Genomic DNA, 14,022 nt, shown 5'->3' with positions numbered 1-14,022 from the left:
ACAATAAAAAAAAAGATGAAGTGGAAGAAAGGCAGCTCTGAACAAACAAATATAAATATATTAAGAAAAAGAATGAATTGTTTAAGAATAAAAGAGGATAAATATGTACAAATAGTAAAGTTAGAATTTAGGGATAAATGAAGAAGGTGTTTATGTATGCAAGTATAGAAATACTGAGGTATATTCAAAAAAAGGAAAGGGGGGAAGACGATGTTGACAAAAATTGTAATTGAGTAAAATTTGAATTTGACTAATTGTATAAGATAAGAAACAACCAACACTCTGTTTTAGAAAAAAAAAAAGGAAAGATGTGGGTGAAGGTGGGAGAGGAGAAAAGAAAAAAACCCAATAAAACTTTTTTTTTTTTTTAAAAAAAGTTGAAAATTCATGGGCACATGGATTTTGGATTACGTTGAGGAATTCAGTTTAACATCTTCTGCAGGATCCAATCTGGGTCGGACTCATGCTAGAACCCATCTTCAGGGAACTTCTCTCTAGCAGAGTGTGTGCTGTTCTGTGTGTGGTATTTATAGTTGTAAGTGGCTTTTTAGATGTTGATTGGGGTGTGTTGATGGCTGGCTTTTAAGTCATTAGCTTTTGTTTGCTTGTGCTGCCCAGCCCTTTCCTTCTAAGTACTTGATAGGCTGGTGGTAAATCAGCAGTCCTGTTGACAGACAAGGGACCTGTTTCCCAGGCTTCGATCACTTCCCTGGCTGTTTTTGTGCCTGCTTGTCCAACAATCTTGGTCGCTGCAAAGTTGAATGTGTGTCCTTGTTCATTGCAGCGTGAGGCTACCAACAAGTTCGGGTCTCCTTGTTTGACCACTTGCAGTCTGGTCTTAAAGACAATGGTCCCGGTGACTGACCCACATTGGATCCTGCCTTATTATACTGGGACACATATATTCCCTTCATTTGTTAACATCTTCTGATTTTTCTGTGTTAAGTTGTAGTTGACTTAAGCAGGAGTTCTTTTAAAAAGAAACATTGCTGGTCTTTTATAAAAGAAGGGATTTATGACAAAGTTCATCAGTGTTCAGGTTAGTTGGAGCTATTTCTGTCATGGATAATGCAAGATAAATAAGGTATTTTCCAGGTAAGCCTACTTCTCTGTGTAATTCATCAGATCAGATTAAATGAGCAAACTTGAAGATTTACAGTATATCTCTCTAGGCACACAATTAAAATAAAACAGAGTGTTAGGAGAAAGAAGTCATAATGAACCCTAACTTCAGCAGTAGATAAGAAATGAAGGCCAAACATGATATGTGGATCTTTTGTGGAGAGTAAAAGTTATTTTGAGGAATTCATAATTTAGAGGAATTATTTATTCTTTCTTTATTTTTCAGACTATAAGACGCTCCAGACTATAAGATGCGCCTAGCTTTTGGAGAAGAAAACAAGAAAAAAAAATCTGCCTCTGCTTCCCAGCAGTTTGCCTCCTTGCAGCAAACAGCAAACAGCCTGGTCAGCTTCAGCACAGCCTGATTTAGCACTAGCAGCTGATTGGCGGTTGGATCTGCCTCCTGGAATACCATCTATCAGCTGTTCCAGGCTGTGGAGATTGCCACCACCCATCACCACTGCCTCTATCCGCATGCCCCATTTTTGGCCTCCGTGCGTCCCATTTTCGGCCCGTTCCAGGAGGTGGGGATAGGCGGTGGGGGCAGTGATCCCCGCTGCCTGGAACGGGCCGAGAATGGGGTGCGCGGAGGAGGCGATAGGCGGCAGCAGTGATGGATGGCAATGACGGTGAGGGGCGGTGGCAATCCCCGCAGCCTGGAATAGCTGATAGGCGGTATTCCGGGAGGCAGATCCAACCGCCAATCAGCTGTTTGTGCTAAATCTGACTGTGCTGAAGCTGACCAGACTGCTGGTTGCTGCAAGGAGGCAAATTGCTGGGATGCAGAGGCCGGCGGGTGGGTGGGGCTTCGGCAACATTCACTGTATAAGATGCACAGACATTTCCATCCACTTTGGCGGGGGGGGGGGGAGTGCAACTTATACACCGGAAAATATTGTAAACTATACTTTGGAAGTCCTTTGAATAATACAATTATTGCCTTTTTATAGTTGCTGCTGCTGCTGCTTTTTTTTTTAGTTCTTAACATTAAAAAATGTTCAGTGTTTTATTGATCATTATACATATATTAATTAAAAATATTTTTAAACCTTAAATAAAGATAAAATTTCTTGTGATAACTAATTACTGGCAACCCCTAGCCTTAGATTCATATTTTAAAAATTACTAGATAGGAAATTTACATACACAAGTAATAGTTTCTTTAAAGAGCAATATTTTCAAAGTATACAATTTAAAAATGTATTAATTTCCAAACTCTCTTAATACTTTTTTTAAAAAATCAGTCCAAATCAGCATTTCTTCTCTAAGTAGATTAATGCATTTTTCTATTCAGGTATTTGTAGGTGTGAATTTAAGTGCAAATCAGATTATTTTCTGATTTTACTTTTCTTAATTTCACAGGCCGCCTAGAGATTTGGATTCCAAAGCTTGCATTAATATTGGAGACAAGGTATGGTCAAGATAAATTATGGTGGGCAGGTCTGTGTGTTTGTTGGAGGACTAAGATGGAAATTAATGAGTAAGTGAATAGGGATGAATACAGTAGTCCTATAAATGTGTGTGTGTCTCTCTCTCTGTATGTATGTAATTTTATTTCTCTGTTTTGTTATTTACATTTTTATTTATTATATCCTTTATCCAGTGGTGAAATCTAAAATTTATTACTACCGGTTCTGTGGGCGTGGCTTGGGGGGGGTAATATGACTAGGTGGACGTGGCCAATTTTTTTTTTTAACTTTTAAAACTATTTTTTCTACAACCTCTTCAGCGAAGAGGTTGGAAAAAAATGCTTTCAAAAGGCTCTGACGATCCTAGCTGAATTGCCTGATCGGCAGAGGCTTTTTTTTTTTAAATGCCTCTGACGATCAGGCAACTCAGCTTGGATTGTCAGAGGCATTTAAAAGAAAAAAAGGCTATTTTTCTTTTAAATGTCTCTGACGGTCCAAGCTGAGTTGCCTGATCGTCAGAGGCATTTAAAAGAAAAAAAGCCTCTGCCGATCAGGCAACTCAGCTGGGATCATCAGAGCCTTTTGAAAGCATTTTTTCTACAATCTCTGAAGAGGTTGTAAAAGAAATGCTTTTAAAAACCTTTGATGATTCCAGCTGAGGCGCGCGATCATCAGACTTTTTTTTTAACTTTTAAAAGCATTTTTTCAGCCAAAGAGGTTGTAGAAAAAATGCTTTTAAAAGTAAAAAAAAAAAGCCTCTGATGATTGTGCGGCTCAGCTGGGGGGGGGGGGAGGCAGGGATTTTTGCTACCGGTTCTCCAAACCACCCGCCTCCATCGCTACCGGATTGGGCGATCCGGTCCGAACCGGGAGCATTTCATCCCTGCCTTTATCTGTTTAATCCAGCATTCAAAAAGCTTTAACATTTTAACATGATGTGGGGTGCTTTTACAGGCATTGAATTAACTTTCTTTTAAGAGCATCAATATAGGTAGACACTCATTGAGCAACCATTCATAGTTACAATGCTGATGTTTATGGGGGACTTAAAAATGGTCCTCAGAGCTCTAGCTTTGCCAGTGTCACCACGGCAACATGATGGCCAGTGCCCACCTTGCAATTATGACATTACAGTAAGCCATGATCAAATGATTGTGTTTTCCAACGTTTTCTGATGGCTTCCTATAAGCAAAATCAATGGGAAAGCCATTGGGAAATCAAAAGTTCTTCCTGTTCCTGCTGCTTTTTCACCCACCTGTATTCTGCAGTGCCTGCCTGGACCTTGGCTGTGATACCTCCCCCCACAGCATCCACACACTTGCCCATAATCCAGAGTGCTTGTGTCAGCACTCCAAGCTGCATTCACTCCAGTGCTGACATAAGAAGGAGAAGGTGGGGCAGGAGGACATAAGAAGGAGAAGGCATCTGGCAAGAGGACCATAACCCCCCTCTACCTGCATCTCTCACCTGTGGTGAAATCTGGTGCTGAATTACGTCTGAAATGATCTGGAGAATTGAAGAGGGATAAAAAAAAAACTATTCTTTTGGGTTCCAAAGAGAGAATATCTCTTGTGCAAACCACTTGTCTAATCTAGTGAAAGGAGGGGAAAAAAACCTATGCAAGAGATCAGGTACATTATTTAATATGTGAAAATCAAGTGTTTAATTATTTCCCTTTAGAGAAACAACGTTCAAGAAAATGAAGAGTTAAACAGCTCACCTGTTTTGGCTGAATTGGAATGAAGATCTGCCTTTTAACTTCTGTTTTGTTTTCTTGATTTTATTTCTTCACAGAACTTTGAAGTTAAAGCCGATGACCTGGAGCCAATATCAGAATTAGGACGTGGTGCATATGGGGTGGTAGAGATGATGCGACATATGCCCAGCGGGCAAATAATGGCAGTGAAGGTAGAGTAAGATTCTCTCCTGGTGTGCATTAACCGTCCAAATTCACCCCTGCTGTTCTTCAGGATTTTGAAACAGCAAGGTGGATGAGATCAGGCCAAAGTGCAATGGTCAAAATTTAATTCAGTTTTGAAAGCTCCAAATGGCTCATTTGTATATTGGCGAATCGTAGGTTGTGTAGTTCTACGCATATGCAGTCATTCATAAAATTTGATCCAGTATCCGCATTATAAGTCCTGCTTCCATATTTAAAAATCAAAAGTTCCTTTATATTTTTTCTCCCTTTTGTGATAGATTGGCACATGGGAATAGGCTTTAGAAATTATTTGTGGTTCTTTTCCTTACCAATTGATATATAACTGTTATCGTGTTGGCTTTTTTCTAAGCCTTTGGCTGCTTATATTGGAAACAGTTTTTTCTTACCATGACTCGAAAGAGTTCTGTAATTTATTTATTTATTTTTTGTTGGAATGAGTGGAATTATATCAGGTACTAGCAAACTACATTTCATAAAAGCTCATAAAATATATGACTTTTTGTAACTGTTTCCTTTGTTAATAAAGTCATCAATGGATGATCCAAATTGACATTTTGGGATTGATTGTCATCTGAATAAAGGTAAACAATATTTTAAATATGAAAATTTAAAACAGAGAAAGAGAAAGAAACATTGTGTCCCCTTTCCACTTAATTAAAACACTTGAAAAAGAATTTCCTGCATATATTGATGCCAGATTCTACTGAAACTGATTAGCATACAAAATATAATTGATTATGACTAAAACTTCCTTTCTAAAAGCTGTGAGAATGGTAAAGTATGCCTTCGGGGAACAGACTAGGCCTTGTTTTTAAGCAATTACAATAACATGAAATATAAATTTTCTATGGAGTGCCAAACTGCCTATCAGTTATATTAGTCACAGATTCCAGCTGATTTGACAACTACTAGCCTGATACAAATATATTATTGAATCCAAGTTACTGCTAAACCATAGTGTAATTTCTTAATATTTTGGTAATATCCAGCTATAGAGTCAAATCATGGTTTAGCTTGTTGAGATAACCAATGCCTAATGGAAGATACTGAGGTCAACAAAGACCTGCTTATCCCTAGTGAGCACAGAGACTGGAGAAGTATGAGAGCCCACTCAGTTGAATCATGGATAGCAAGGATTCGGCACCTAACCCTAGATACACTCACACACACACACACACACACACACACACACACACACACACTCCTTTCCCATGAAAACAAATGGCAGAATCCTGGCAGACTGCATCAAAGCTGCCATGCAAGCAAAGAGCTGTGTTGGATTGGGGCAGGTGAAGAATGCCTTCCTAAACCTGGTGCTCTTTCTGTGGTCCCTCTTCACCCAGTGCTCTGCCATTGTTGCTTTGTAAAGGATAAAAGTCCCAAGAAAGCAAAAATAAATAAACAGAGAGGGGAAAAAGACAGAAAAGCACTTCTGTAATAACGATCATCCTTTGCCCTTCTATAGCACCTCACATCCGAGGATCTCACAGTTCACCCCAGACATAAATTACGCCTGTGAGGTAGGTAAGTGTTAGCATCCCTATTTCACAAAGGCACAAAGAGGCTTTTTAAAAAGCTTCATATTGGAGTGTCTGTTATGGGGCACTTGTAGCCTAAGCTTATGTTTATGCACTCAGTAGTAAGTTATACTGGATTTCAAAGAATTTACTCTCCTCCACCACCGGGTAAGTGTGCCGAGGACTGCAGCCTTCTTATTTAAGGCCATAAAAACACTTGAGTTTTGTCAAAGGATGCTGGGATTCGGGGGATTAAAGACTCCTCTAAACCACAATGTTGGTTGAATTTTTGTTGCTGCCATCTTTAAACTAACCTAATTTGAAGGCTTCCTGCTTCTGAGGATGGGCCAGCAGGTATTTATTTCTGCTTGTCCTGCAATAAAAAAGATGAGCTACTAGAAAAATAACTGGTTAAATTTGCTTGATAAAATAAGCCAAACTGCTAAGTCTACCAATGTAATGCTACTGCTGTGAAAACAGCATTGGCTGCCCGTTAATTTTGCGGTGTGATCCAAAAGGTAGTTATTTTCTTTAAGCACCTACAGGGCTAATGGCCTGGGCATGTCTGAATCTCTCTCTTTGGTTGATTCTATTCATCCAGTAAGATCAGGAAAGAGATTAGATATAAGCAAAATGCCCAGATATTCAGAAATTTTAGATAAACAGGGAAAGCTTAAAAACAATCAGGTACTAAAGGAACAGGGAATATCTGTCGACTGGTGGCCATATTTACAACTGCAATCTAGAGAGAAGAAAGACATGGAAGAATACAGAATTGACATAGAACCAAAACAACTAGATAAATTGTTGATAGGCCCCAAAGGAAAATTAATATCCAAAATATACAATTATCTATTAGAATTTGATAGAGTAGAGGAGGTGGTGAAAGAACCAATGATTGCATGGGATAAAAACATAGGGCATAATATAGATTTAGAAGATTGGGAAAGAATTTGGAACAAAAATTACACTATAACAAAATCTGCTGCTTATAAGGAAAATCAATACAAAATGCTTTACCGTTGGCATATAGCTCCAGCAAGGCTGGCTAAAATGTATTTGAATCTAAGCCCAAATTGTTGGAAATGTAACCAAAGTCAAGGTACCTTCTTTCATGCTTGGTGGCTATGTCCTGAAGCGAAAAAGTACTGGACTAAAATACAAGGCTACAAGAGCTAATAAAATGTCAAATAGAATTAAAACCGAAAACATTTCTCCTGGGAATACTTAAAATAAAATTTGATAGAAAGATAAGATATTTGATTCTACACATATTAACAGCGACAAGAATTGTGTTTGTGCAATACTGGAAGGAACGCAATACACCACCAAAGGGATTGATCATTCAAAAGATATATGAATGTGACAAAATGGATAAACTAACCCTAGAACTAAAAGAAAAAGATGATTTGGAATTTTACGCGGTTTGGGAAAAATGGTATACCTGGATAGACAATAGAAATAAAAATTGGAAATATACATAAGGCTATTGAGGTTTAGATATTGAATGTATATAATGTATATATTGTATGGAATGTTGATCTGAAGTATATAAAAATGACACAGTCTGTTGATTATGTACTAGAGTTGTGTAAAGGAAAATTGTAATAAAAATCATTTTTTTTTAAAAAAAGGAAAGAGAAGGTTTGCATCTGGTAAGATCTCTTTGAGGGAATGTCATCATTATGACAGCCAGGTTGTTGTCTGATAAAGCATCCATGATTAAGAATAGGAAGAGTGAACATGTAAACTGACTCTCTTTTCCAGCGAATCCGAGCAACCGTGAATAGCCAGGAACAGAAGAGGCTATTGATGGACTTGGACATTTCTATGAGAACCGTAGACTGTCATTTCACTGTCACGTTCTATGGTGCACTATTTCGAGAGGTAGGACTTATGACCGTGTCACACTTTTATCCAGGACATAGAAAATTATACTAGATTGACTGGATGGTCATTTAGCCTGGGAGTGGGCAACCTGCTGGACTATTTCTAGTTTTGTCCTTCATTTGACAACTGGTTGGATCTAAAACCAAATAATGCATGGATTTCAGTTACTCAAACTCCATCCCATCCTATTATTTAATATGCCTTACAACAAACCAAAATACTCCAGTCTGTAATTGCTAAAGATTATTCAGAAGTGGGGCTTGTACCTTGTGAAAAAAGCTTTAATAACCGTCAGAGAGCTTGCTGTGGTCAAATAAAGCCGAAAGCTCTTCTTTAAATCATTTGCAAACAGCACACAACCAGTTGTTACAGTAAGACCCCAGGAGACAATTCAGTTAATACAAAATATCTTCAGTATATACAAAAAAACAAAACAAAACCAGGCACGGACAGAAGGTTCTGAACAACAAAATTTCATTTGACCTAGAAGATGAAAAGCTCAGTGGAGAATAGTATGTATTTTCATCCAACAATGAAAAATAGCAAAAGAGGTATTGGAAGGATGTGTAATCCCTAAAGAAGAGTTATGCTGTTGGCAGATCTGCATGACATTTGTTGGGCTGCATTAACTATGGCTGTCTTAATGTACCAGACTATGATGCTAGACCAGTGATTCCCAACGTGGGGCCTACGCCCCACAGGGGACAATTTGATTTTTAATGGGGGCAATTTGAACCTTGTTTAAACCAAGTTAATGGCCTTTTAGGCTTCCTCCGTGTGAGTAGAGTTCACTTTTTAAGTAAAGTAAGAATTATATGTCAACGGGGAGGTGGGGGGGGCATCAGGATTTTAGAGATGCTTAGGTGGGGCATGGCCAAAAAAAAAGGTTGGGAACCACTGTGCTAGACTTTTAAAATAGCCAAATCCTAACAACAATAACAAAAATGGCCAGCAGAACTTTCTTTCTGTATCCTTTCATTCTTTTCAGAAACAATCAAATTAAGCAGTGGTTTAAAAGGTAGACCTCTCTCTGGTTGAATTTTATTGATTAGATAGAGTTTTTAATCTGACAAGCAGCTTGTAAATGATTTATTTTCTCTTTGTACTGTTATCTAATTTCTGGTGCCTTTCCCCCACACTTCTATTGCTCATTGCTTCCATCAATCAATCAGTCAATCTAAACAATTCACATTCCACACAACAGGAAAGGAACCTTTAACACATTCCAGCTCCCCACAGGTCACTCTAAAGACTACTGTGTGTGGTAGGAGGCCTTATTAAAAATCTAACCTAAGTCGACAATACATTTTTGGAGGCAATGCATATGTGTTTTGGTAAGGATGTGTTTTGGTGGTAGAAACTGGTCAAAGCTCAAGTTCTCCCTTTCACCAATTCCCATTTGTCTAGGGCGATGTGTGGATTTGTATGGAATTGATGGATACCTCACTGGACAAATTCTACAAGCAAGTGATTGACAGGGGCTTAACGATTCCTGAGGATATCCTAGGAAAAATAGCTGTCTCTGTAAGTGCTCTACTTTTTAAAAATTCTCTTCCAAAAATGATTTAACATCGCTGTGGTTGTAAGTCAGGGAAAACAAACAATGTGGCCACACTGCTTAGCAACAGCAGTTCTGGCAGTCCCAGTTGCTGTTGTTATTAAATGGGGATCATGCTTACAGTGCTTTTTATGGGATCGTTTCTTTTAATTAGTAGATCAGATATTGAAGATAAAATTTGATTTGGGCCTTAACTTTGCCTGCTTCAGGCATGAACCACTTCAGTTCAAATCCAAGGCAGAGTCCTTGTACAGAAAATTGCCTGCCAGGGGTTAGATAAATGATACAAGAGTTTCTGCATTAAATACCTTGATATTCTGAGACTTTTAAAAAAAATGTTTGTAATTTGTATATTTTGGGCCAGAGTTCTATGAAATAAGAAGGCATTTCTATTTGTTTTGTAAAAGTAAAAACCCCAAACAAATAAAAAAGTCTAAAAAAAAGGATTGTATTTATGTTTTGCTTAGCTGACTCCAATTGAGGTTGTTACACCTTTTCCAAAACACTGGGGCTGAAAGTGAAAAAAAGAAAAGAAAAGCTGTAGGTTGGAAGCCAGAGCTGTCAATCACAGAGCTAGATTTCCTTCTTCTCTTTCTTCATACCTCTAAGGAGCATGGAGGGAAATGTAATTATTTGGTTTTACTAGTCTATCTTGTCTGCAATCTGCAGTCTGCAGCTTCTTAAACCCTTGAGGCAGGAGAAAGGTTCTGGGTGCAGCCTGATCTGCTTTGAGTCAGTTTACAGACAGTCTGCCTCAATAAAAAACAAACAAACACATTTGAAAATGGACTATAGTAAAAGCAGGTGCACAGAATTATTATACAGCTATATTTCCTTAAAAGTTTCCTGGAATACATTGATGGAAGTGGTGGCAGTATTTTTGCTAATGGGGAAGAAACCATTCTCATGAAAGGAGAAGGTCAGGACCAACTTAGGAACAACAACAACAACAAAAAATCTATTTGACCTTTTGACCTTTTTTGTGTTTATACAGGTAGTCCTTAATTTACAACCACAATTGAGCCCAAAATTTATGTTGCTAAGTGAGAAATTTGTTAAGTGTGTTTTGCCCCATTTTACAACTTTTCTTCCCACATTTGTTAAGAGAGTCTCTGCAGTTGTTAAAATAGCAGTTGTTAAGTGAATCTGGTTTCCCCATTGACTTTGCTTGTCCTGGGACACTGTGACCGTCATAAATATGAGTCAGTTGCCAAGCGGCTGAATTTTGATCAGGTGACCATGGGGATGCTGCATTGGTCGTAAGTGTGAAAAACGGTCATAAGTCACTTTTTTTCAGTGCCATTGTAACTTCGAACGGTCACTAAGCAGACTGTTGTTAAGTCGAGGACTACCTGTACAGCAAGGTAACTGACAATGGGAGGCACATATTATTTTATTGCAATCTTTGCTCATGAGATAGGGGGATTTTTAAGCTTATCTTGCTTGGTAAGCAGCGCGCTCTTCATCCCCCAGCTCTTTCTCTTCTGCTGGGGAAAAATAATCAGACGGATCCTTGCTGTAAAAAATATTTGATTCATTGGGAGACAGTTGGAATTCTAATCAAAAAAATTTCCCCCATAAAGGTGCAGAAAGGATGGGTAGAATCTGACCCTTGGAAAAAGGACTCATTATATCAACCTTTAGCTTGGCCACGCTGCTAAGGGTGTTTGGCATGAATCATGTTTTATTACGTTGGTATTAGACTGCAGGCTCAGCATTCTTCTGCTGGTTAATTACCAAGATGCCCAACCCCAGACTGTCTCTACCTGAGGTTAAGTGTTGAAACTGGGGGGGATGTGTGAAGTTGTGTGCTGAAAATAACTATTTCTGCTTCAGCAGCTGCAGCTCATTCTCTCGCTTGTGTGTTTCAGATTGTAAAAGCATTAGAACACCTACATAGTAAACTCTCTGTAATTCACCGAGGTAAGTAAGCACGGACTTGGTGCTTCAATTCTCTTGCTTATTTCTCAGCTGTGAAAGAGGGGGCAGGGCTTTTTGATCTGTGTCATTTAACCCAGAACCCACAGCTATTTGTCTCTGTCTCCCCCTCCCCCCCCTCTCTTTTTTTCTTCTTTGCCTTCCAATACTTCTTGGGTCTTGCCATTGACATTCAGCTCTGAAAAGCCATGATTTCTGTTTGTTTTAAAGAAGCAGAATCATTCATTTAACTACTCTGGGTCCAAAGTGAACGATAAAGAAAACCCCCAGCCAAACATTTTGATTCGGCCCCCTTCCCTATGGGGATGTCACTGCAGCCCTAGGGCACTGGGCAGTAGTGCTTTTGCATAATAGTGGCTTCCTGTTTTCCCAGGTGTTTTTTTTTTTTTTCACCTATAGCCTTTGGACAGACAGTGGAATGCCATGCTATTATTCTAAGGCGACTACTTTGTATTACATGGTTTAGAATAAGGGATTTTATTTTATTTTATTTTATTTTATTTTATTTTATTTTATTTTATTTTATTTTATTTTATTATTTTATTTTATTTTATTTTATTTTATTTTATTTATTTATTTTATTATTTTATTTTATTTTATTTTATTTTATTATTTTATTTTATTTTATTTATTATTTTATTTTATTTTATTATTTTATTTATTATTTTATTTTATTTTATTTTATTTTATTATTTTATTTTATTTTATTTTATTTTATTTTATTTTATTTTATTTTATTTTATTTTATTATTTTATTTTATTTTATTTTATTTTATTTTATTTTATTTTATTTTAAAAATTATATTGCCGCTTACTCAGTGGTGGTGCGGTGGTTAGAATGCAGTGCTTCAGGCTAACTCACTGCTCACCCCCAGGAGTTTGATTCTGAAGGTGGACTCAGCCTTCCATCCTTCCAAGGTGAGTAAAATGAGGACCCAGATCGTTGTGGGCAATATACTGACTCTGTAAACTGCTTAGAGAGGGCTGTAAAGAACTGTGAAGCAGTATATAAGTCTAACTGCTAGTGCTACTCACAGTGACTCAAGGCATCTTACAGGAGATTAAAAACACAATATAAAAGAAATACCTCCCCCGCCCCCCCAATCCCAGTTTGCAGACATCCAGGACGGAAAGATTTTCATTGCAGTAGCTTGATGAGCAGATAGTTACCAAATTAAGAGCCAGTTTTGACCTCAAAGCTCTGTGAAATGCTTCCTTGCCTTAGTGCTAATCAGAGGTCTTGTTTGTCTGTTTTCACAATAAGGCAGTGGTGGACGTTTTTCATATATTACTTTAAACTATAGGAAACAAACTTACTTGCTCCTGCCATCTTTTCTGTCTGAATACTGTAATAGATGGTGAATCCAAAATAGATAGATTAAGCTTTGCGACTGCCATGATCTCAAATCAGTGCTTATGTCATGTTACGCAAATCAGTATTGCAGAGAAGGAGGCCTCAAGCATGTTCATGATGATTATATACCACTAGTAATAGCACTTATATACCACTTCGCAGTGCTTTACAGCCCTCTCTAAGCAGTTTACAGAGTTAGTATATTGCCCCCCCACAACAATCTGGATCCTCATTTACTGGCCTTGGAAGGATGGAAGTCAACCTTGAGCCAGTCAGGATCGAACTGCTGGCAGCGAGCTGAATTAGCCAGCAGTAGTGCGCCATCACAATTTTATCGGTAGCCCTGACTTACCAATTGCCTTGTTTAGCTCTAAGTTATAATAGTGTAAAAAAAAAAAAGCACTGCAACCAATCCTTGCATTTTATTTATCTATTAAACAAATTTACATAGCCTCCCAACTTACACGTGGTGACTCCAGGCGGCATTTAAAATTTTTAAAATTCACAATTTAACCCCACCCCCCACCCCCAGTTGACTTCAGAATCAAACAAGCCACTTGATTGGCTCTGAATGGAGTCTCCAGGCCCATTAATGACCCTTGCAGCGTCATGCGATCATGTGATTATCATTTGCAGGCTTCACAACTGGTTCGTGACAAGCAGAGTTAATGAAGGAGGTGGAAACAAAATAGTTCATCGCAATCACATGGGATTTTTTTGCTTAGTGACTGTGGCACTTAATGACCAAAGGGGAAATGAATTTATAAGCCCGTCATGGGATATGCTTAGTGACACAGCACTTAGTGACTGAGTTGCTGGCCCCATTTGTGGTTGCTAAGCAAGGACTACTTGTATTATTATGAACTGTAGTTTAGTATGACATGTGACATTTGCTAGTGGATATTAGAGGGCCGCTTTTAAAGTTAACTGCTGTAGTGTTTAAGAAGTTGGCTTAGGAGAGGGAGGAGACCCAGGTCCTCATCCTTCCTCAGCCACTGAAACTCCCTGGCTGACTTTGGGCTGATCTCTCAGCCCAATCTGCTTCACAGGGTTCTTGTGGGGAAAAAAGTATAAGCGAGTGTTATGCGTGCCATCTTGAGCTTTTGAATGCAAGGCAAGGTATAAATCGATTGGCCAAATAAGTAAGTATCAACAATTAACCATGTTTCATTTTGCTCCATGGAGAGAAGAAATTTTAAAGAAAGTACGTCTTCTCAGTGCCAGTTTCTAGGTTTTTCATCCTGATTTAACACATAGCTAAAAGCATTTGCCCTTCTGTTTCAACTCTTATT

The 14,022-nt window shown here is 38.2% G+C and overlaps 1 protein-coding gene across 2 annotated transcripts in view; it reads left to right on the top strand.

Moving 5' to 3' along the window:
- MAP2K6 (mitogen-activated protein kinase kinase 6) overlaps window positions 1-14,022 on the top strand; it is a 99,589-nt gene that overhangs the window by 60,862 nt on the left and 24,705 nt on the right. For both annotated transcript variants that reach the window (XM_070937710.1, XM_070937711.1), the window contains exons 3-7: window positions 2,485-2,533; window positions 4,326-4,439; window positions 7,758-7,877; window positions 9,288-9,404; window positions 11,310-11,361. In XM_070937710.1, the coding sequence (XP_070793811.1) occupies window positions 2,485-2,533; window positions 4,326-4,439; window positions 7,758-7,877; window positions 9,288-9,404; window positions 11,310-11,361 (452 nt within the window). The remainder of the gene's footprint in view (window positions 1-2,484; window positions 2,534-4,325; window positions 4,440-7,757; window positions 7,878-9,287; window positions 9,405-11,309; window positions 11,362-14,022) is intronic.

This window comes from Pituophis catenifer, unplaced genomic scaffold (genome assembly GCF_029215685.1).
Source record: "Pituophis catenifer annectens isolate HBS135680 unplaced genomic scaffold, rPitCat1.0.hap2 SCAF_2, whole genome shotgun sequence".
NCBI lineage: Eukaryota > Metazoa > Chordata > Lepidosauria > Squamata > Colubridae > Pituophis > Pituophis catenifer.
Note: the sequence above shows the minus strand (reverse complement) of the source record. Positions and strands in the feature narration are given on the sequence as shown.